The sequence below is a fragment of the Garra rufa genome, chromosome 15 (genome assembly GCF_049309525.1).
Source record: "Garra rufa chromosome 15, GarRuf1.0, whole genome shotgun sequence".
NCBI lineage: Eukaryota > Metazoa > Chordata > Actinopteri > Cypriniformes > Cyprinidae > Garra > Garra rufa.
The window spans coordinates 8,801,521-8,826,661 of record NC_133375.1 but is presented as its reverse complement, the minus strand read 5'-3'; the positions used below and the strand labels follow the sequence as shown (position 1 = coordinate 8,826,661).

Sequence of the window (25,141 nt, the reverse complement as noted above, 5' to 3'; positions counted from 1 at the left end):
TGGATTTGTGCTGTTGGTTTTCAGTGTTGACAAAAAATGAGATAAAGCATGTTGCCTTTGCAGGCCTGGCATGCTTGGGCAGTAATGAACTTTGAGGCTGTGCTTCACTACAAGCACCAGAACCAAGGCCGTGATGAGAAGAAGAAACTACGACATGCAAGCGGTGCCAGTGCCAACAGCGAAGCCAGTAACAGTGACAGTGAGGCGGACAGCACGGAGCACAGCCCTGTACCCTCCCCTGGACAGAAGAAAGTTAATGAAGTGAGGAACAAATCTAGGCATCAACACTAAAGTATTATTAGAACCTTGTGTGTGAACTTCACTAGTATTCACCTTTACTGCATTTCTAAACAACTTGTAAATAATTTTCTAAAACAAGTAAACAGGTTTTAAATTGGCCAACAATAAAATGGAATTAGCATCTTTGATCTTCCAATGTGTTTACTCTCCCATATGAACAAATCTGCAGATAGTTGCTATTAACTAAGGTTCTCTCAACAGTTTAAAACCCAGAATTGCACGGAAAGTTAAATTATGTTGTTTAATAGACATTTGGGTGAATAAAAAGCAAATGCATCTTGAAGATCTTGAAGTCAAATAAAACATAAAGTTGGCACAGGCAACATGCTGAAAAGTTCATGTGAAGGAAATAATGTGGATTTACGTATGAAATTATTTTATTTATTTATTTATGTTGACAGTCTGTTTAGAATAGAATTATATGTTTTCTATGTTGCAGGATTTGTCCAAGACTCTCCTTCTGTATACAGTGCCTGCAGTACAGGGATTTTTCAGATCTATCTCACTCTCGCGTGGAAATAACTTACAGGACACACTAAGGTATAAAAGCACTAAGTGATCTAGACAACACTAACACTGTGTTTCTATATTTAACATGTATATTTCTGAGTTTGTTTAGAGGCTTTTATCTTGTTTTGAATTGTTTTGAAGGTATTTACCTTCAGAAAGTGTTTTCAAAACATACTGACATATCACCTAACAACACTCTTCATGAACCCATATGTGACAGGTGGCCTAAAGTTTACAGTTTAATCTGGTCTGGAGCAATAGAGAGCTGAGTAATATCAGAGTAACAGTAAAAGATAATTGCATGTTTCCTAATAATGTAGGATTTATGTACAAGCAAAAATAGAGCCATTGGGCACAGTTCTGACAATTTATTTGTCACTCTGACAAGAACAGTCTGCCATTTAATTGAATCTAAATTCTGACTCTCTTTATAAATGCCTTTTTATCTGCTCTCAAAAGAGCTCAGTTGAGCAGAAACAGCATTTCCTGCAAAACTTTAGACAGAATTGGACTATTTAAGTTGGATGCATAATAAACCAACAAGGATCAAGTTGTTGTTGTTGTTTTTTTTAAATAGATTTTTGGTAACCCTCTTCTGTACAGCACCATGCAAAACAAACAATTTAAATATACTGGATTCACATGCAGTTCATCAAATAACTTTATATTATGTTTGATTGTGTATTTGTTTCTTTACATGTAGAGTTCTGACCTTATGGTTTGATTATGGCCACTGGCCCGAGGTGAATGAAGCTCTAGTGGAGGGTATTAAGACCATTCAGATAGACACATGGTTACAGGTAAGACCATTTCCAGCTGTCTGTACATAAGCAAGGTCTCCATTCCAACTGAATTAGTCACAAGTTAAATATTTTAAATCTCCACAAGTTTCCACTGGAAGCAGATGGGAAAACATTCACACGTAATTTTATCAGATTTTGATTTATTTGAGTTAGATCTGTAGATTCATCTTATTGTCTTACACAAATAATTATCTCAAACAAATGTACATTGTTTTAGGTATGTTTACATATTTTCTATATTGAAAAAAAATACATATTGTCTTCCTTTTAATCAGGTGATTCCTCAACTAATAGCTCGGATCGATACCCCACGTGCACTCGTGGGACGTCTTATTCACCAGCTACTCACTGACATTGGCCGCTACCACCCCCAGGTATATGAAATATGAGATGAAAGAGTCCCAGATCTTGTCGAATTGTCCAATGCAAGAGTAGTTTGTTCCAGATGTGAGGTATATGGTTCCTTAAACCATAGTTCAGCAGTAGGAGAATCAGTCCTTTTCCACAACAGCAATAACTGTAAGAATAGTAATATACCAAATTTGAATTATTAATGAATGCTTTTTAAAACATTTATTGAGTGAAATTCAGAGAGGATTTTCAATGATGATCTGTCGAGACAAAGTTTACGTTTGTTTGAGACACATTGGGGATAAGAGAAAAGACCTTCCTAAAAAAAAATCTGGGTCATCATAAATTTGATCATATACTTTCATTAGTGTAAAGGGGAGACTGTACATTTTCTGGATTGAATAATAATTACAATAACAAAGAGATACAATAAAGACAATCATATTATGAATAGGAGTAATGAGTGAACAGTAACGGGTATCCAGCACAGATGTGAATTCCTTCAATACAGTTTTAAAAAATATAAAAAAATCTTAGAATACCTCATGACATTTACAGAATGAGTGTGTAGAGTTGGAATCTGTAACCTACAAATATTACACCTGATCTGAAGATGCAACGCTACATTTAAAAGGTTGTATGGAATGTACAGATTGGACTGTACATTCTATACATACATTCCATTTTATGTGACGTTTGAGGATATGTTAATATTGTGAAAACGTTTAGAAAACCTTGGGTTACAAAATCACTCAAGATTCTTCTGTCAAAAAGAAATAGGGCCTTTAAAGAGGGAAATACAGTTGAGTACTATAGGCTAAAAAGATAAATTAAGTATGAAATCAAGAGGGCTAAAGAATCGAAAATTTTGGTTCTGCTTGGGAGGGGATGCATTCAAAAACAGGTTAGGATAATTGGGAAAGGAATAGTAATAGTAGTTTAATTTGAATGGATTCAGTTCAGATGCAGTTTTGTTACAGGAATTTAAAGATTTTTATCTAAGATTTGATACTTATGATTTATCAGGAAATTGAGGGGTTGAAAATGTATGTAGAATAAGTGGGGAGCATGATTGTGTCTTTTTTTATGTGACGGATGTGATAACAGTTTTCAAACAGTGTAAAGGCCTTTCCACATTGAGCGCGATGCGAAAACCTGAGGCGAGTCACAGACAAGATGGTGCTTTCACACCTCCTGCTAATTCACGCTTGTAAGCTAGGTGGCGTCGACCAAAATGCATTTTTCCTCAGATATGTATATGGATTTAACATCATCAATATACAGCATTACCTTAAAATAAATAAAGTTTGGTTCTACGCCAGAAACACAAACTATCTAAAATGCTTAAAAGAAAACTTCTTAAAATATAAATAGAAGTAAAATTAGCATCATGCCACATTTGAAAATTTATATAATTATTAATGTACTTGCTTAAAACCCCACTTTTCACCAGTGCTTGTAATAACTTTATATGTTTAATAACGCCATACTGCATATTATCATAAACATTCTTTATTGATATAAAAATAGTATGAGCTGCATACAAAACAGATACAGAAAATATAGCACATATAGCATGTAATACTCAAATCTTATTGGACTGCCATGTTTTTGCTTTGTGAAACTAAAAAGATTCATGGGACTGGTTGTTAAAAAAAACATTTGCTTTGGTTGCGAATGGTCGTGGTCTATATGGAAGCATCCATAGGAATCTGTTTTATTCCAGCAATACTATCACGCGCAATATTTGTTTAGCTTTTTCACGCTTAGTGTGGAATGGCCTTAAAAGCAGAAAGGGGGTCTGTGACGCAAAGCCAGGCAATCTTCAAAATAATTTGCTGTACCGTATATACTGGTCTACAACTCCAAAAAATTACGGGGAGGAAGCAGATGACTATGGCCCAGTTATATTATAGACAATTTTAGGTAAACCCCAGAGCATTTTGTTAGATGATTCCCACCCTTTGTATCATGAGTTTCACCTTCTCCCTTCTGGCATTCAGTATAGAACCCCTATTAGTAAAACAAATCGGTTTCCTCAGCTGTAAAGTTTTTAAATTTAAGGTAAGAACGTCTTAAGAAGGAAACTGAGTGTGTTTTGTGTATTGTGTGTTTTGTGGTCCTATGTGAAATGCTTGTGTGCTGCAACTAAATTGTCTTAATTGGGAAATAAATTAAGATGAACTGAATTGATAATTTGTGTTTGCATTTTTAAAGGCTTTGATTTATCCTCTGACTGTGGCCTCCAAATCCACCACCACTGCCCGCCACAACGCAGCCAACAAGATCTTGAAGAACATGTGTGAACACTGCAACGCGCTGGTCCAGCAAGCCATTATGGTACGAGTACACACTCAGTTTGACTGTCTGAAAAATAAATGTTTTATTGGGTAATTTATGGTCATGGAAGCAACTGACCCTTAACTAAGTCGCTTTTGCTCGCTCAGGCAAGCTTTGCAGAACGTGCTAAAAGAATAAACTGGAGATTTTCATTAACAGTGAGTTTTCTGTGAATATGGTCATAAAGGAGTAATGATGGTTTAGTAATGTTCTACATGTTCATTGGGTAATTAGGGCAAGATGTGTGAAAGGAAAAATACTGCATGTTTCATCTTTAGTTACCTTATGTAACTATGGGTGTGTTGACACTTGGCACGTTTGGTTTGATTGCTCTTGTTAGTGTGATTCATTGAATAAGTGTAAACACTGCCATCCGAACCATAGTGCATGCCAAACCAAGACTTGCCAAAGTTTTTAGGGTGTTGTTTGACTGATATATGAACACAACACATCTAAACAAACAAAACCCATTACAGTCTGATAAAGGTGTCAGAATCACAATCTTTTTGCAGCAGGTCTTCATTTATGTGTACAGATGAGCAAGTTTGACTCCTTTACGACTCCTTAAAAAGTACCACCATATGTACACACATGCAACAAGCACCTTTTTTGGTTCTGACCAAAAAAAAACAAGAGAACCAAACTACAAGTGTGCATACATTGATATTAGAAATGCACTAGCAATAACGTTTTACTGTGTTTTAAAAGTAATTCCTTTAGGTAGAAAAAAGTTTTGCACGCTATCCCAAAATTTATTCAGCAGTCATATGACCTTCATCAGGCTTGTAATCAAACACACAAGATCAACAAATTTGAAAATACAGCATAGCCAATGCTCACATTAAACTTAATGGCATAACAAAACACCCTTAATTATTGATTAAAAGTAATTACTTTAAAATTTTCGGTTTAAAGTTCCTTTTAAAACCAATCAAAATCACAAGGATGAGACTTAATAGAAATACACAAACACCTGAAAGGATAACTACCTGGTCTGATAACATAGTGACAGTGGCAGCTACAGTACAAGTCAGGTACAGTAGTAGCATTGGTAAGTGATGTTTTGGTACGACATAGCCAAGGGTCAGTTATGATCCAAAAATCTGCCAAAAAAAGAAATGAATCCAAGTAGAAGCACTGTCTTCACTTTTTCTGTCCGTGTTTAGGTAAGTGAGGAGCTGATCAGGGTGGCTATTCTGTGGCATGAAATGTGGCACGAGGGTCTAGAGGAGGCGTCACGTCTGTACTTTGGAGAGAGGAATGTCAAGGGGATGTTTGCAGTCTTGGAGCCCCTTCATGCCATGATGGAGAGAGGGCCGCAAACTCTGAAAGAAACATCCTTTAATCAGGTAAGTCTATACAGAGCAAATTTTTAACCCAATGTTTTGAGGTTCTTCTGATTTTTTTTATACATCAGTTTTTTCTGGTCCTTGAATCTGATGATAAGTGTCTAATAAGCAGTGATGGGAATAACGGCGCTATAAATAAACGGCGTTACTAACGGCGATACTTTTTTCAGTAACGGGTAATCAAACGAATTACTGTTTCCCCCGTTACAACGCCGTTACCGTTACTGACAAAAAAAATTCACGTTACTATAACTGAAATCACTGAAGCGGTTTTCCTGCAAGCAGCATCTCTCTCAGCCACGGCCTCTCTTTCTCTGGGGTGTGTGTGTTTGTGTGTGTTTGGTGCCGGGGCGGGACATATAACCAGTGATGATGATTGGTGTGTTTGTTAACGTGGTGTAACTGAGAACGCGATGATTGACTTAGACTGAGTAAATTTCCATTGCTTGCCAATCAGAGGCAGTGTAGTGCGAGTGTTCACACACAAGCGCGCGCACGGTTAGGGGATGCACTTTTTTCCAGGGGTTTCAGTACAGCGTAATCGATACTGCGTCACCAGGCAGGCGTGGCCTATTTGAGAATTTGCATAGGTCACCGATCATGCGCAGTTAGGGAAAAGCAATTTGCTTCAAATACCTCCACTATTGCAGGGGTTTCGTGCACTTCAAATTCATATACAGTATCATGAAATACCTGTCCACGTTCGCAGGGGTTTCGTGCACTTCATATTTATATTCATATACAGTATCTTGAAATACCTGTCCACGATCGTTTATATTCATATACAGTGTCTTGAAATACCTGTCCAAGATCGCAGGGGTTTCGTGCACTTCATAATTATATTCATATACAGTATCTTGAAATACCTGTCCACATTCGCAGGGGTTTCGTGCACTTCATAATTATATTCATATACAATATCTTGAAATACCTGGCCACGATCGCAGGGGTTTCGTGCACTTCATAATTATATTCATATACAATATCTTGAAATACCTGGCCACGATCGCAGGGGTTTCGTGCACTTCATAATTATATTCATATACAATATCTTGAAATACCTGGCCACGATCACAGGGGTTTCGTGCACTTCATAATTATATTCATATACAATATCTTGAAATACCTGGCCACGATCGCAGGGGTTTCGTGCACTTCATAATTATATTCATATACAATATCTTGAAATACCTGGCCACGATCGCAGGGGTTTCGTGCACTTCATAATTATATTCATATACAATATCTTGAAATACCTGGCCACGATCGCAGGGGTTTCGTGCACTTCATAATTATATTCATATACAATATCTTGAAATACCTGTCCACGATCGCAGGGGTTTCGTGCACTTCATAATTATATTCATATACAATATCTTGAAATACCTGGCCACGATAGCAGGGGTTTCGTGCACTTCATAATTATATTCATATACAATATCTTGAAATACCTGTCCACGATCGCAGGGGTTTCGTGCACTTCATAATTATATTCATATACAATATCTTGAAATACCTGGCCACGATCGCAGGGGTTAAATTTGTGCACTTCATAATTATATTCATACAGTGTCTTGAAATACCTGTCCAAGATCGCAGGGGTTTCGTGCACTTCATATTTATATTCATATACAATATCTTGAAATACCTGTCCAAGATCGCAGGGGTTTCGTGCACTTCATAATTATATTCATATACAATATCTTGAAATACCTGTCCAAGATCGCAGGGTTTTCGTGCACTTCATAATTCTATTCATATGCAGTATTTTGAAATACCTGTCCACAATCACAGGGGTTTCGTGCCCTTCATATTTATATTCATATAACGTTACAGTGTCTTGAAATAACGTTACCTGTCCACGATACCGTTGTAAACCATGATTTATTTTCGTAAATCGCTACACGTTTTACATTTCTATAACGGCTGTTTATTTGTTTTCGAAAATCGTTTAAATTTAAGATTTTAAAACATAAAAATAACCTGTATGACTGTGTTGTCCTTCATTATCCATCAGTGCTGATCCTAGGTTTTGAAATGCCCGCGCAAAAAAACTGACTTACTGCGCATGATCGGTGACCTCTCTTAATAATTTTTTTTTTAGAAAGGGGCGTTTTCCCAACGCCCCCAGGGACGTCCATTTTACGTCGTGGTAATGAAACCCCTGGAATTTAGTGAGTCCCCACGATCAGTCGCACACACACACATATTCCACAACATCACAACGATGGTAAGTCCAACAAGTTCAAAGGTAGCTTTTGCAAACTGGAAGTATAAGCACTATTTTCCCTCGCTGAGGTAAAAGGCAAAATTATTTAAGTAACGTGCAATTTATGCCCAGTTAAAAAGAGTCTCTCTGCGTCGGTGACAAGTAATACTAATCTATAGAAGCACCTCGTCACGTGCCGCCACAAAATTAGTGGCTAAGAACGCAGGTGATAACGATATTTAAAGTTCTAAATCATCTATTGTGCTTTATAGTTCCACTATAGTAATGATAATATTTATAATAATATGTTGAATTTGATAGTTGTCTCTCACGTTGTCCCACAACAACATTAATATAGTGTAGACTAGTGTACAATGTTTTATATTTGTTTTACAGTTATATTAAATTATATTTTTTTAAGTAACGCAATAGTTACTTTGCCTGGTAATTAGTTACTTTTATAATGATGTAACTCAGTTACTAACTCAGTTACTATTTGTGAGTAACTGTAACTAATTACTTTTTTAAAGGTATGTGCCCAACACTGCTAATAAGAGTATGATCTTAGAGTCTAACAGAACTTCTGATACATTTTTGTATCTTTAGTTTTCTCAGGAAAGTGCATTGTACATTGACTGTTAACACTAAGGATGTAACATTATCAAAATCTCACAATGTGACAATTTCACAATATGAAGTCCACGGTACAATATTATTGCAATATAAAAATAAAAAAAGACAAATGAAGACTTGGACTTAAATGAAAATTTTGTTCATTTTAAAGTTAAATTATTCTAATGTACTTTGAAAGTTCAAAGATAAAAGCTCCAACGCATATTCTAAACTAATGAAAGTCAGAAAAAAGTAAGTGAATTGACTTGTACCGGAACTTTAAAGGGGACTCAACCCTCTTTTTATTTGTTGTATACTGTCTCAGTCTAAATTACATTTACACTGGTGTTTAAGGAAGCCAAACAAATTAGAATATAATAATAATAACAACAACAATTTTATATTAGTGGTATTCCTGACAGTAATAGCCATAAATTGTAAAACAACTGCACTGTAAAATAAATGAAAATTAATATTTTATAAGTATATTATTTTTGCTTTAGACTACAGTAGGAAAACATTACCTATTGTTACGTCCTCTTGCTCTCAATTTAGGGTTGGAAGTTGTAACATTTAGATTGTGACCAGTTCCGTGATGTGCAGGTGTAAAAAGACAAAAAGCAAATCGAAATTAATGCCAACAAAGGGATTTATTTTGCAAAATTAAGGAGAAAAAACGAAAATAATAATGATAATGAATAATAATGATGAAAAGACTTAACAATAAAAGAGTAAAGAGTAAATTATATACAATATTTACACAAGAAAACAACAACAAAAAAAGGATAATAAACCCACAGGAGAGAATTGGACGTAAGTGGCGCTAAAGAAAAGAAAATAACAAAACAAAATCAAACTAACTCAATATAAACCTCTAACCTAACTGAAAAGAAAATAATCAAAGCAAGTCTTCTGCGTTTCTAGGCGCCCTAACTTACCTACTCTAAAACTGCCAAACAAAAGATACAAATGCAGCGCTCACTTCTAGGCTAGTGTGTCTAGTGTGTACATAAAGATCGCTAGATGTTGCAATATGTATGTCACGTGACATATTACCTGTCCAAAAACTCCTGGGGAAAAACGCAAAGGTTGTCATCAAAATCAATACAAATACTAAAGCAAAGAATGAGGAAAATGAACTAGATGACAACTTAAACTTTAACAAAGAAACATAACAAAATACCCAAAACCAAAAGAAATAACGAGAGGCAGATTAAGAAACAAAGAAACAAAGCAGGAACGCAAGGTGCCTCTCCCTTGGCATGATTATAAGAAGTGTGCAAGGAACAGTTCTCCTTCAAAAACAGAGCACACTGCTCCTTTGTCACACCATTTCAATTCAAAATAAGCAAGATCATTTACTGACTTGTAGAAATTAAAATCGATTAAAATTCTAGCTTTCACAAGAGCAGAAAACAAAACAACAACATTCTGTCCAGCTGACCTTTCAATCATGTTTTTTCTGCTCATGTACACTACTAATTTAGCTTGACCCACAATAAAATTCAATAATTGACATCTATGACATCTCCTCCTCACATATTTAACACCTAAAATGAAAGTTTCTAACGAGAAGGTTTCATCAAAACAAGCAAAAAAGCTCCTTAATACACAGAGTAAAGAACTTAATCTGGAACACTCCATAAAAGCATGAAAAACCGTTTCCCTTCTAAAACAAAAAGGACACTCAGAACTCACTTCAGAGTTTAAAACAGAAACAAAAGCATTGACAGCAATTGCACCATGGAGAATTCTCCACTGTATGTCTCCAACTCTTTTCTCTAACGGTGGTTTATACAAAACTCTCCATTCAGGCTTAACCTCATCTAATTTTAAAAAAGAACGCCATGGTGTATCCACCTTATTATTCAATAATTTCTTGTTAAACACCAAAACACAAGCTTTGTACAAGTTTTTTCCATTAACTGAAAGGAAATTTAAACACAATGATTTACCAGTTTTGAAAAAATACCCCATACAATCATCTAGTTTAGGTAATAAAATAGTACCTGGAAAGGAGTCCTCAGCATTAGGAATCTTTGCCCCTGTATAAAAGTCTGCTAAGGATTCCCTCTCCTCAGCTGATAAAACAGACCTCAACTTTGTCAATAATTGATCAACTTTACAAGTAGAAAAAAAAACAAGGTGCAAAGCAGCTTGCTCAGTGTTCATGAAATTGGGACCCGCCACCTTTACCAAACAACCTAGTGTAGTGGTCTTAGATTTACATAGTAAATTACTTAGTCCAGGAAAGGTGTGCTCTCTAGAAGAAATGTCCAATCGGACTCCATGGATTATAGGTTCATATAACAACCAAAAAAGAGAGTCCGAAGATGATGTCCTCTGGTGATTAAAAAGACTCCAGACTCTAAAGAGGTTGCGATAAAACACTGGGACATTGGTAAGGTCCAGTTTTAGAGGGTCCATCAAGAAAAGAGTTCTGTCCAGCTGAAAACCACCCAAATTCTGTAAAATAGCACACGCAGTAGCTCTCCAGCTGAAATGAGTTGATCCAGACAGAAGTTTCTGTATAAATTGCAGACGAAAGGTTGCTGTCCTGCTCTGCAAATTTACTAACCCCTGACCACCTTCCTCTTTGGGCAAATATAAAACACTCTGAGAGACCCAGTGTAACTTATCCAAAAAAAATCTACTAATAAGGCTTGAACGTCTGATGAAAATTTTGGAGGTGGATCAATACAAGCTAGCTCATGCCATAAAGATGAAGCAACCATATTATTAATAATTAAAATTCGCCCCTTGTAGGACATTTTTGGGGCTAACCACTTCCACTTGCCAAACGTCCTTTCAGTTTGTCAATAACGCCTTCCCAGTTTTTCTGTACGATACTCTCATTACCTAGAAAAATTCCTAAATACTTCCTAAAAACCTTCTGTGTTCAAATGTAAACCTTCAGGGAATTTTAACCTTCCTTTCCTCCATTTTCCACACACCACAGCTACGCTTTTGTTCCAATTCACCTTTGCTGAGGATAAACCAGTTTAAAATCATCAAGTAATTTCATTAAAATATCTATATCCTTTTGACATTTAACCATCACAATCAAATCATCTGCATAAGCTGATAAATGAACAGTGCAATTAGAACCAGATATTTGTACACCACTCAGATTACTCCTTATCTGCTGTAATAGCGGTTCTATGGCTATTGAATAGAGCATTCCTGACAAGGAACATCCTTGTCTGACACCTCTTTCGACTTTGAAAGGAGTGCATAAACCACCGTTAAACGCTCTCAACATCAGTGTATAAGACTTTTATCATATTCACAAAATCTTGGCAAAAACCACATGATTCTAATGTTTTCCACAAGTACCTATGTTCAACACGATCAAATGCCTTCTCTTGGTCTAGAGAAACTAGAACACAATCTAGATCAAATATCTTGGAGACATCTAAAAAATCCCGCAATAAAGAAATGTTATCGAAAATAGACCTGCCAGATACACAATAGCTCTAGTCCGGGTGAATGATTTGTCTCATTACCACTGACAATCTGTTTGCCAATAATTTAGAGAATAGTTTGTAATCTGTACATAAAAGGGAGACAGGCCGCCAATTTTTTATCTCAGTCAGGTGTCCTTTTTTTGGGAGAAGTGTAAGGACTGCTCTTCGGCAGCTCAATGGCAGCCGCCCTTCGGTCAAGCTTTCATTGAGCACTGCGAGCAAGTGCTCCCCCAACGCTGTCCAGAATGACTTATAAAAGTCAACAGGGAGACCGTCAATGCCAGGAGCCTTTCCAGACTCCATACCCATCAGGGCTTCATACAATTCCTCTAGGCTCAAGGCCTTGCTGAGTTTCTGGTTGCCTTCTTCAGACACCCCTGGCAGGTTTTCCAGAAAACCACTGACAACAGCAGGCTCTGAGTCACATTTACATTTGTACAGTTTTTCATAAAAACAAACAGCTCTCTTTCTAATATCAGTGGGATCAGTTAGTAAAATGCCAACTTCAGAACTTTGATTGAAAGTTAACCCTTTGTGGCTCTAAAAGTAACCCAAAAATATTTAAAAGAATCCACAAAATTCTTATCATACAACAGGGAAGAATTATTATTTAGAACATTTACTAAAAATACCACATTGATGTTTAAAAGTGTATAACCTATGTAATCTTGCTAAAGATAACACATTATCCCGAGTATGGGACCAAGTATATTGTCTCTGACTACCATTCAGATACCTCCAAATGTCACTCAGCTCATGTGTTTTAATCACTTGAATAATTCTTTTACGTGAGGGTTCATGGGATTCGATATGATTCCTGTCAAGTTCTCCCTCAGTACAATTAAAATCTCCTCCTAAAATTAACCACTCTTCACTATTACAATTTTGCAGGGTTGAATTGAGCTGATTTAAAAACAACATTCTTTCAACTCCTGAGGTTGGAGCATAGACACAAATAAATATGAAGACGTGATTTTCAAATAAAGCTTTAACCTTCAAAAGCCTACCTTTTATAATTTCATCAATATCATAAGTAACTGGTTTAAAACTTTTAGAAAATAATATAGAAACCCCTCCACTTACAGCAGTGTTATGACTTAAAATGGATATTCCATCCCATTCTCTTGTCTACTCTGTCACATTGTGTACATCGCTATGAGTTTCTTGAAGAAAAATAATATCTAGCTTTTTTTGCTTAAAAACCTCATATAACACTGCTCTTTTCCTAATGTTTCTTGCACCATTTACATTCACAGATGCAACACTGACTTCAGTCATAAAAGGTAAAAAAGGGATTTTTTGGGGATTGGGGATACTAATTTGCCGTGACGAGAAAGAGACTGCATTAACAATTCATCGCTGATAAATGGAGGAACATTTGACAGCGTGACTTTTTTAGACGGCATTGAAAGAGGGAGAACAGGTGTAAACAAACCATCAACAACAATTCCTCGCTCAACCAACTCATTTGCTTTTTCTACTGTATTTAAAAAAATGACAGTAGGACTATTCATCTTTGATGCCGACAGAATGCTTTCATGCCCAACAATATCTCCTATAGCCAGGCACCAGTCCTCTACACTCACAGCCGACGCCACCTTCACTGCATGACGCCGCGTGAGTGTATTCAACACCCGTGAACCTGGGGCCGTCATGCTTCCCTACAGGTAGCACGCGGCCCAAAACGCACCCCCAGCACGGATTAGCAAACACTAGAATAACCCCACAATGAAGAGAAAGGAGGGGAGAAAGAGTAAAGAAAGAAAAAACCTTAAAAAGCTAGGTGACTACGAAACAATGAAAGGAACAGAGGGAAAACTCCACGCACTCACCGCACACTCCCGCACTCACTCCACAGATGCCCACGCATACGCACGAGAGATAGAGAGAGAGCGAGAAAGAGAGACACACACACACACACACACACACACGAAGGCACATATGCCTGGACGTAACACTATTCAAATTGCTAGTTGTCAGCAATTTATACTACCCTTTTAAGCTTTAATTTTGACTGAAATGTCAGTAGAGCTTTCATTTTGATGAAAAACTCCAGCTTCAGTGAAAACAGGCTCACAAAAACACGTCTCATTACAAATACTACTTGTGAAATGCTGTAATCATCTGCTGGAAAATTTAAGCATAACTGGTGGCTGTTGTGTTTCCAAACGCGTACTAAACTCACAGTTTATATGCATGCAATAAACATACATTTACTGTAAACTGAGCTGTTCTGAGGTGCAGAAAACACTGGATCACAAGCTGATCGCCTGAATGAAGTGCATACTTCGCTTTGAAATGTGCAGCGAAAACAAACTTGATGAAGGGATTAAGCCATATTGTGCTTTCAGTTATAGTTCTTTTGACAGATACTGTGCCAAATCATCATGGCCCAAAACACAACTTTAAAGACCTTTTCTGTTAGAATAAGAATTTTAAATATATATTTAAAAAACTACACTACTGGAAGAGCTGTCATTTCATATCATCATGTGACCACAATAATATTGAGAGTTTTGTTATTGCAATACCACGATATTGATAATACCGTTAAATCCCTAGTTGCATCACTGAGAAAAACAACTAACATAAGAGAGTGGAGGAATAACACATGGCTTCTTATAGTGTACAGCATAAATGAGAACACCCAAATTTAGCAATTACTCTTAATATAGAAGACATTTTAGGGTTCTTTAGTGATATAATATTCCAGCAAGTCTGCTTGATCAGTTACCAAAGTAGAATGTTAAAATAAAATATTCTTATTAAAGAGATAAATTGTTGAGTTGCAAAAATAAGTACACTCTCCTGAAAGATACTAATTAAAAATGTCTGGTGTAACTTTAAGGCAAGTTTGGTTTAACAGGTAAGTATGTTGATCCATAACTGTTAAAGATAAGTAATTTCTTGACAATTAAAATTGTTATATAGCCCACTGAATCAAATACCTCTAAAAATAATTAGGCCTTCACTTTAAGCTTTCATTTAGTGATAAGTGCTAGAAAAAGAGCAGGAGAAACACCAAGAAAGTGTCTCAGAGCCACCAAAAGCTATGAGAAGAATAACACTTTACCTCACAGAGTAAGATGCAGCCTGCACAAGTGACATTCATGGTTGTTTATCCACAACAGAACTACCTACTGTGGCCATAGCACAATAAACTCATATAGTTTATTCCAAGACCCATATTTACAACATTTTGACTTCTAGGAATCAATACTCTGGTCTAATAAGATCAAGTCAATCATTTCAGATCAAACAGCATGCAAAATGTTATGGTGTTGCTAGAGGAGAAGTACAGTGAGAAGTGCCTGGTTCCCAAAGTGACATTCAGTGGTAGTAAAGCTCTTCTATAGGGATGTATGAGTGCTGAAGGTGTAAGGAAGTTGTGCTTTATCAATGCTTACTTGAATTCACACCCCACTGTGTGATGTAATACAAAAACCTGAAACAGAAGGTGCTACCTTCTCCTCACTCCCTGCATTGTTGGCCTTTTTTTAACATAAGCATTGAAGATATTCATTCTGCCTTCAGTAGACATGTAGACAGTAGACAAACACTCTTAAGCACCTGTGGGGGATTCTGTAGATCTGACAAGCTGAGCAAAACTCCCCTATTAAAACCCAGGGCATTTCAGGAGGTCATCCTCCAGGAGTTAAAGAGATGTAAACATTTGTCATGAACTTGTACACTTTGTGCCAAGAAGGGTTAGAGCAGTATACTTAGAGCTATGCCATTTTCTATTAATTATTTTAGTGATCATTAAGAAAATACATCATTTTACAATTAATCAGAGGGTGTACTCATTTATGCTGTGCACAGTATATTGCGCGTGTATATCAGGTAATATTTCATTTTAGTGGTCATGTTACACATATAAGATGTTATAATAGCAATGAAGATGACCCAAAAGTGATTATACAAAAAGGATAATCCGTTGTATTGTTCTTTCTTAAGGTCTTAAAACACTAAAGATAAAAGCCCCCACTTTTCTCTTGCTTTCTCTTCATACTTACACACGCAGGCAATAAGGTGTCACTAATGCAATATTGTAAACAATTAATTTTCAGTTAAAGGCAGTTCATCACTGAATTCAGTGAAGTCATCATCCAGCTCAGTTCAGTTCACATAATATGTGATATCACTGGAAATTAAGTGTGTAGGATGGCATTTTGTTAAGTGTGTAATTTATTATTTATCTGTTTATTCTTGTTAAAACATATGAGGGGCTTTTCTTGTGAATTCAACTCTCAGGCTGAAAATATGCTCTCACTCCAGCCCCGGTCAAAAACATTTGAAGTGACAAACAGCTCATTAGTCTTTTATAGGCTATTCAGGATGTGTAAACATTTCCAGTGTAGACCATATGCATCAGAGAAACAAGCACGTGGCCATCTTTAGAATTTGGTGTTGGCACATTTATTTTTGTAGTAGCTCTGTTTATATCTATAACATGGCTGTTGTAGAGTAATTAGCTGGTGAAGTAGATTTAGGTACTACAATCCTTATTTGGTCATTGAAGTAAAATGGATGTAAAAGTTTTTGGGTAATCCTTTAAGAATGTTGAATGTGGTATGAATATTAAATATAGAATACTTGCTATTTTAAAACCACACCAGTTTCACTTTTACAACAAATGGTTATGAAACTTTTTCTTAAAGTTTTTCAATCCTTGATTTTGCACACAATAAATATAGAAGTGGATAATGATTGGTCTGTATGTCAGCCTGCATCACTTCCCGAAATGCATTTACAAGAAGAACGTTCATAATACTTATGGCAGATTACAACTCTTCCTTCCCTTCTAATGCTGGTGTGACATATCCTGAACTTCAAGTAGATGATGCAAAATTTTATGTTATTCAATAAATCCACAAACATGGATAAATTTGAGCTAAATCGAGCTGAATAATGACACTATTGTCTTTAAAAAAAAGCTGCTTTATAGCTGAATCTGACTTGTTCATAATCGACCAATTTTGCAACATCAACACTTTTTGAACAGAACTAAATCAGTTCTGAACTGGCTAGAGCTGTATAATTATACTATTGTCTTGTTAGAGCTGCTTTACTTCAGAATTTGGATTTGCCCTATATCTGACGAAGAGTCGTTGATATATCTGTAGAGCTTCATTGAAACAATATGTTTTGTATAAAACACTATGTAATTAATGGTGACTGGACATAACTTACCTTTTAATAACTGTGGTTGTGGTTTCAGGCTTATGGTCGAGATCTGATGGAGGCGCAGGACTGGTGCAGAAAGTATATGCGATCAGGTAACGTGAAGGACCTGACGCAGGCCTGGGATCTGTACTACCATGTGTTCCGCAGGATCTCCAAACAGCTGCCACAGGTTTGTCAGTAGCGTTTCTTGCTTGTGCTTTCCTTAGAACAGTCTTTAGGTCACTTAGATCAGCCTGCAGCAATATCATGAATCATGGTGTCCAAGATGTTAATATTGTTTTTAAAAAAATTTTAAATACATTTTTATTTGGGATTGGGAACAGAAAATATTAGCACATTTTTACAATAGTAAAAGCTATCAAACTCACAAGAGGCAAGTATGATGTTAAACTCATAGCAGGTAAATAATGGAAAGAATATTTTCAGGATGAAGACTGACTTTAATATTACTAGATTATATTTTGTTGTTATAAATATCAGCTGTAAAAAGAAGTGCACTTTTAAAAATAACCACTTCTGTCAGGAATTAATTTTGTAATGTTTCGAAAAAATTATGTATTCATGCATATTTCTTTGTCCACAGCTTACTTCACTAGAGCTTCAGTACGTCTCACCTAAACTACTTATGTGTCGTGATCTGGAGTTGGCCGTGCCCGGAACATATGACCCCAATCAGCCAATCATACGCATCCAGTCTATTGCTCCCTCACTGCAGGTCATTACCTCCAAACAGCGGCCACGCAAACTAACCATTATGGGTAAGAGCTGTTTTGCATAGACTGTCCTTAATACTAGGGGTGAAGAAAATAAACAACAGACACAAATACATGTGTCATGGCTTGCTCTGAGCAGTAGACGAAGTTGAATGTTTTTTGTATTATCATTGTTATTTATTTATTTATTATTCAATTACATTAGTTGTAAATGTGAATGTATGTATAACATAATGTATGTTGATATGGCGAGACAAAGCTTTCTGCACCCTGCAGGTAGCAACGGTCATGAGTTCATGTTCCTGCTGAAGGGTCATGAGGATCTGCGGCAAGACGAGAGGGTCATGCAGCTTTTTGGCTTAGTGAACACTTTACTGGCTAATGACCCAGCCTCCCTGCGCAAGAATCTGAGGCAAGTCTCTATTAGACATTCTTTAAAACAAATTACATCAGGCAAAAAAGACAAAAGCGAAAGCTGGCAGGTATATCGGCCATGATTTTGCATTAATTACTGGCACATATAAACCTCTTACTGCCCTTCACGAGTTAAACAAGTATTGCAAGAGTTTGACTTGATAGGTATAACTTTTGCAACAATAAGATGTTTATAGATTTCTCAAAAGACAAATAACTATTTACACAGATCATGTTCAAAAGTTTTTCTTCATGTAGTGTGTTGCCTGCTTGAATATCAGTAAATGTACTTTTTGTAATAAAAGTATAAAAAGCTGAAATGATATGAATGACAGCTGGCAGATTCTGCAATAAATATGCAAAACTAATGAGTATGTTTTCACTAAAACATTTTAATACATAAAAAATGCCTCAGAGGAAATTCAGGGAACATTTTAAATGATGATACAAACTAATCATTGAATAAAAATTTTCAGTATTTTCATTCAAGGTAGTAATTTAAAAAATATTACCTGAAATGAACTTTTTATTCATTTAGCAGAGGGTTTTATCCAAAGCAAACTACAAATGAGGAACATCACAGCACAGGGCAAGGGATCTAAGACTAATCTGGCTTCCAGAAACTCTAGATGCATCTGTCCAGAAGATCTATCAGTATTATTGCATTGATGTTTAGCCAATTTCTTGTAGCCATTTCCACATTTGTGCAGCTCAGCCTTTTGTCTCAATAATTATGTTCTCAGCTCTGTCTCATAGTGATGACTACAGGAATCTTATTTATAACCTAGTGAAACAGAAATTCATATCATTTTTAATTTTAAATTAGGTTTAAACTTAAGATTGTGTTTTTAAGAGAACTTAAAAACATACCTTAAAAAAAGATTTTCACTCGTAAGAATTTCTAGGCACACATTTTAAGGCAAGGCAAGGCAAGGCAAGTTTATTTATATAGCACATTTCATACACAATGGTAATTCAAAGTGCTGTACATAAGAGGAATAGCATAAAATCATAGTCATAAAAATTTAAAATAATAATCACACAAACAGAAGAACATTTTAAATGATTTTAAAATTGATTTAAATTAATTAAAAACAGTAGGAATGGTTAACAATAACAACAATAAAAAACAGAAAAATTGATTTTAAAATTAATTTGCACAGTAAAATGATTATACATAAAATAATGCAATCTGTTCGGACGTAGCACAGTGCTCATTCAATAAATGCACAACTAAACAGGTGAGTTTTGAGTCTGCATTTAAATGTGGCTAATGTATTAGCACATCTGATCTCTTCTGGAAGCTGATTCCAACTGCGGGCGGCATAATAGCTAAAAGCGGATTCCCCTTGTTTTGTGTGAACTCTTGATATTACTAACTTACTCGATCCTAGTGATCTGAGTTGTCTGTTAGGTTTGTATAAAGTGAGCATATTTGCAATGTATGTAGGTCCTAGGCCATTGAGTGCTTTATAAACGAGTAGAAGTACTTTAAAATCTATCCTAAACATAACTGGAAGCCAGTGTAAGGACCTGAGGACTGGTGTAATATGCTCTGATTTTTTGGTTCTAGTCAGAATCCTGGCAGCAGCGTTCTGTATGAGCTACAGCTGTCTAATGGTCTTCTTGGGAAGGCCGGTGAGGAGACCATTACAATAGTCTACCCTGCTGGTGATAAAGGCATGAACAAGTTTCTCCAAATCTTGACGGGAAACAAAACATCTAATTCTTGCAATGTTTTTGAGATGGTAGTATGCTGATTTAGTTACTGCTTTGACATGGCTACTGAAACTGAGGTCTGACTCCAGAATCACACCCAGATTCTTGACTTGATTTTTTGTTTTTTGACCCCTAGTGTCAAGATACGCATTTACCTTATGAACTTCATCTTTGTTTCCAAATGCTATGACTTCCGTTTTCTCCCTGTTTAACTGTAAAAAGTTTTGGCACATCCAACTGTTAATTTCATCAATGCATTGGCAGAGAGAGTCAATGGGGCTGTAGTCATTTGGTGATAAGGCTAGGTAAATCTGGGTATCATCTGCATAGCTGTGATATGCTATTTGGTTCTCTCTCATTATTTGACTTAGTGGGAGCATATACAGGCTGAACAACAGCGGCCCTAGAATTGAGCCTTGTGGGACTCCGCATGTCATGGACGTCCACTTAGACTTATGTTCTCCTATACTCACATAATAGCCTCTCCCTTCTAAGTATGACCTGAACCAATTTAGAACCATCCCAGAAAGCCCGACCCAGTTTTCCAGTCTATCTAAAAGAATGTTATGATCGACAGTGTCGAACGCAGCACTGAGATCTAGTAATACCAGCACTGATATTTTTCCAGAATCTGAATTTAGGCGAATATCATTTATTATCTTTATGAGCGCTGTCTCTGTGCTATGATGTTGTCTGAAGCCAGATTGGAAATGGTCCAGGTATCCATTTGAGTTTATGTAGTGATTCAGCTGATTAAAAACAACCTTTTCGATAATCTTGCTTATGAACGGAAGATTTGAAATTGGTCTATAGTTGCTCAGTATGGTGTTATCAAGATTTTTCTTTTTCAGAAGGGGCTTAACAGCTGCAGTTTTCAGGGAGTTTGGAAAAGTCCCAGAAAGAAGTGAGGTGTTCACCACTTCTAAAAGATCTGCTTCTAAACAGCTAAGCACACTTTTGAAAAAAGATGTGGGAAGTGTGTCAAGGGGGCAGGTTGACGATTTGAGGTGCTTTACTGTTTCTTCCAAAATGTTGCTATCGATTTCTTCAAAAGTAGACATAATGACTTCTTTTTGAAATTGCGGTCGAAACTGTCTGATCTCTGCATAACTTGAGGGTGTGCTAATTGTCTTTCTGATATTATTGATCTTCTCAGAAAAGAAGGAAGCAAACTCATCGCACTTGCTGTCAGAGAGCAGTTCACTAGGGATCTGACTAGGGGGGTTTGTTAGTCTCTCAACGGTAGCAAAAAGAGTGCGAGTGTTGTTTAAGTTGCTGTTTATAAGGTTCGAGAAGAATGTTTGTCTAGCTTTACCTAGTTCAACATTGAAAGCATGAAGGCTGTCTTTATAGATGCTATAGTGAATTTCAAGTTTTGTCTTCCGCCACATCCGCTCAGCTTTCCTGCATTGTCTTTTCATACTCTGTACTGCTGTTGACTTTCTCCACGGTGATTTTTTGCCAGTCATCTGTCTGACCTTCACAGGTGCGATGTCATCAATGACATTCTTAACTTTTGAGTTAAAGGACTCCAGGAGAAAATCAACAGAGTCTGCAGAAATGCTTGGCATTGAAGATATAGCCTTCATAAATAGCACACTCGTGTTATCGTTAATGCATCTCTTCCTGACAGAGACTGATCTAGATTCAGTGGTAGCAGAGATCAATATATCAAAGAAAATACAGAAGTGATCAGATAGTGCTACATCCTTGATAACAGTGGATGAAATGTTTAGACCCTTACTGATGAGTAAATCAAGAGTGTGTCCACGATTGTGTGTGGGCCCATGCACATGCTGAATCAGGTCAAACGTGTTCAAAACCGTTATAATTTCTTTTGTAGTTTTGCTTTCTGCATTGTCTATGTGAACATTAAAATCCCCTGCAATAGCAAAACAGTCAAACTCTGAACAAACCATTGATAGCAGTTCTGTGAACTCTTCAACAAAGGCTGGAGAGTATTTTGGGGGCCTGTAAATAATGATAAACAGAATGCGTGGAATACCTTTCAGTAAAATCCCTAGATATTCAAAAGACAAGTACTGACCAAATGACACTTGTTTGCATTCATAGACATCTTTAAATAGAGCAGCAACACCACCACCTCTTTTAACAGCTCTGCAGACATTCATGTAAGTGAAATTAGAAGGAATTGCTTCATTTAGGATTGTCGCACTGGAATTGTCTTCTAACCATGTTTCATTTAAAAACATAAAATCCAGGTTGTTTGTGGTTATAAAATCATTGATCAGAAGTGATTTATTTTTTAGTGAGCGAACATTTAAAAATGCTAGCTTGATCGCATCACTTTTTGTCTCTAGAGCAATCTTAGTTTGATGCCTAATAAGCCTCAGATTAGATGTGTGAACTGTACGATTTGAAAGAGCCTTAGACTTTCTATCACATATTAAAACAGAAATAGGGAAAGCTACAGGCACACTGGGTTCCCGCTTGTTTTGTAAACATTCCTGATTGTTTCTGCTACTGTAGCGGGGACCCGAAACATATCACTGAGAGCTGTTATCAGTTGTTTTTGGTTCACTCACAGCAGATGCAGGAGGGTTTGAGCCCTGGCGTTGTGACAGCGGCCGGAGAGCTCTCACTGGAGGAGGAGGGTGAGCTGGGCCCACAGGCTTTGGTGGTTGTGGCGCCTGCCGTTTTTTAGTTGATAACTGGGGACTTGCAGCAAAAGAGTGGGAGAGTCTGGTTCCAGCATATACCAGTTCCTCCATTTTCTGTGAGAAGCTTAGAAGTGGAGATGCTGGAGAGAGGGATAATGTGTCTGGTGAATGGAGCTCTGGCTCTGGAGTTTCCGGTGGCTGGAATATGTTGTTGTCCTGGCTTCCCTGACTGTTTACCAGAAAGTCGTCCTTCGGTGCTGAGTCTTGGAGCTGTTGTAATACGTCACAGTCTGTCTGTGATAAGCTCTGTGGGCAGGGCTCAGCCAGGAAAGTGTCCATAAGCAGTGCTTGTTGTGGCTGCGTGGCGTTGTCAGTGTCCTTGTTGGTTGTGTTGGCCACATGATGACTCTGAAGCTGATAAGATGTCCTGTCGTCACTTTGTCCAAGTGTGTGTGTGCCATTCATGTTGGGTAGACTCACACATTCTACTGAAGGATGCCGGAGTGAAAAGTAGATATTGTCCTTAAGCACTCTGGCACCAAGTTTGTTTGGGTGAAGGCCGTCCAGTTTGAACAGTTGTCTATGGCCCCAGAAAAGATTGAAGTTGTCAATGAAGTTGATTCCTTTTAGACTGCAGGTTCTTTGTAGCCAGGTATTCAGTCCAAGCAACCGTGAAAACATGTTAGTTCCCCTTGCTGGGAGTGGTCCACTGATGAACGACTGAATTTCAAGTCTTCGAAGTGTTTCAATGAGTTCACCAAAATCCTTCTTTAGGAGTTCTGACTGCTCTTTCCGAATATCGTTCTTTCCCACATGGATGATGATTCGATTTGCAGTCTTGTGCTTCATTAGAATGTTCTGAAGTTCCTTGTTCACATCAGAGACGGTTGCTTGAGGACAACAGCATGTAGTTGTAGTTCTGCTACTGATATTTCTGATAATGGAGTCCCCCACTATCAGAGTCCTGGGCTCGGCTGCGCTCTGAGCTGAGTGCCGCTGTCTGCTCGACCTTGCGCGCCTGTTTATAGCAATGTTAGGAGTTGGCTGACATGATACATGTTCAGTCACATTTGGGGATTCCTCACCCACATTCATTAATGCATCAAATCTGTTTTCGAGCTGTATAGGGGGTGGTAAAACAACAGTTTTTGCAAGCCTTGTCGTAGCCATATCTGGGGTAGAGGCTGATACCGCAGCAATACGAGATACTCTTGACAGTCTGATGTCTCGAGTGCCTTTGGGTCTCGCTCCCTGTTTTTGCCATCGATTTGTGTGTCGATCAGTTTTGGCTTGTTCCTCTACATTTCTAAACTGTCGATATTGACTAGATTCACAGGACTCACCGGCTGTATGCTGAGGGGGTCCGTGATGATGATCTTCTGTGTGTTCCGCCTGTTTTGGAAGTCCAGCAAGTAACTTTGTTTCTAAAACCACAATCCTTTGTAAAAGTCTGTGGCAGTTTGTGCAGCAAGTAGATTCCAGAAGAGGCATTTTTCTTGTCTGTTGAAAGTAGGCAGCTGTGTTTTCCCGTCTCCGGAATGTAAACTGCTGGCAGTGGGAGGCAAAAAGTCTCCTTTTTTCGTGATGTTTGTATCAAAAATGTTGTCTGAGCACTGTGCTGATCTGCTGAAGTTAAATATTAGGAAAATCTGAGAAAAGTTCAAAAGCAGGGAGCAAAGCGCGGAGCAGTAAGCAAAAGCGTCCGAACAGTAGCAAAGCCGGAAGCAGCCTGAAAATAAATTTAGAGAAAATAAATACATTTAAATTATTTCACATTTATTTGTTCTAGAATTTTTTAGAAGTTTTGTGATTATTTACAATTTTAAAGACAAATTGTCATAGCCCATTATCCAAGGGTTCTAATATTTGTGGTTGATGCTATACAATGCTAGTCTACTTGTGCTACTTATTCAAAACTGATTGAAAACTCTATTGGTATGTTTTGATGCTCTAATTTTTGTTCTTCTTAATTTGAATTAGTTTCCTCTAATGAATGTGTCTTTGAACAGTATTCAGCGCTATGCTGTGATCCCACTCTCCACCAACTCTGGTCTGATCGGCTGGGTTCCTCACTGTGACACACTGCACGCACTGATTCGAGACTACCGAGAAAAGAAGAAGATCCTACTTAACATTGAACATCGCATCATGCTTAGGGTAACATGTCTCAAACCTATCAAATACAGCTTCCTGTCATCCCCATGTCATCCAAGATGTTCAGGTCTTTCTTTTTTTCGAAAAGAAATTAAGGTTTTTGAGGAAAACCTTTCTAGGATTTTTCTACATATAGTTGACTTTAATGGAAGCCAATTGGTTAAAGGTCTAAATTGACGTTTCAGTGTAGCTTCAAAGGGCTCTACACATCCATGATCCCAGCTGAGGAATAAGGGTAATTTTCCAAAAAAATAAAATGTATAAACTTTTTAACCACAAATGCTGTTCTTGCACTAGCTCTGCGAAGCATTTCATTGTGGTAAGTTTTTCATCCGTGCACTCTTGGGTCAAAAAGGTAGAGTAGGGCAAAAAACTCCTTCTCAATTTTAAAT

The 25,141-nt window shown here is 37.2% G+C and overlaps 1 protein-coding gene across 1 annotated transcript in view; it reads left to right on the top strand.

The window, feature by feature from the left end:
- The window catches only part of mtor (mechanistic target of rapamycin kinase), a 185,774-nt gene that overhangs the window by 147,624 nt on the left and 13,009 nt on the right, over window positions 1–25,141 (top strand). The window contains exons 39-48 of the mRNA XM_073818557.1: window positions 64–261; window positions 740–840; window positions 1,514–1,610; window positions 1,889–1,987; window positions 4,182–4,304; window positions 5,471–5,653; window positions 17,163–17,297; window positions 17,712–17,886; window positions 18,118–18,253; window positions 24,605–24,752. Coding sequence (XP_073674658.1) covers window positions 64–261; window positions 740–840; window positions 1,514–1,610; window positions 1,889–1,987; window positions 4,182–4,304; window positions 5,471–5,653; window positions 17,163–17,297; window positions 17,712–17,886; window positions 18,118–18,253; window positions 24,605–24,752 — 1,395 coding nt within the window. The remainder of the gene's footprint in view (window positions 1–63; window positions 262–739; window positions 841–1,513; window positions 1,611–1,888; window positions 1,988–4,181; window positions 4,305–5,470; window positions 5,654–17,162; window positions 17,298–17,711; window positions 17,887–18,117; window positions 18,254–24,604; window positions 24,753–25,141) is intronic.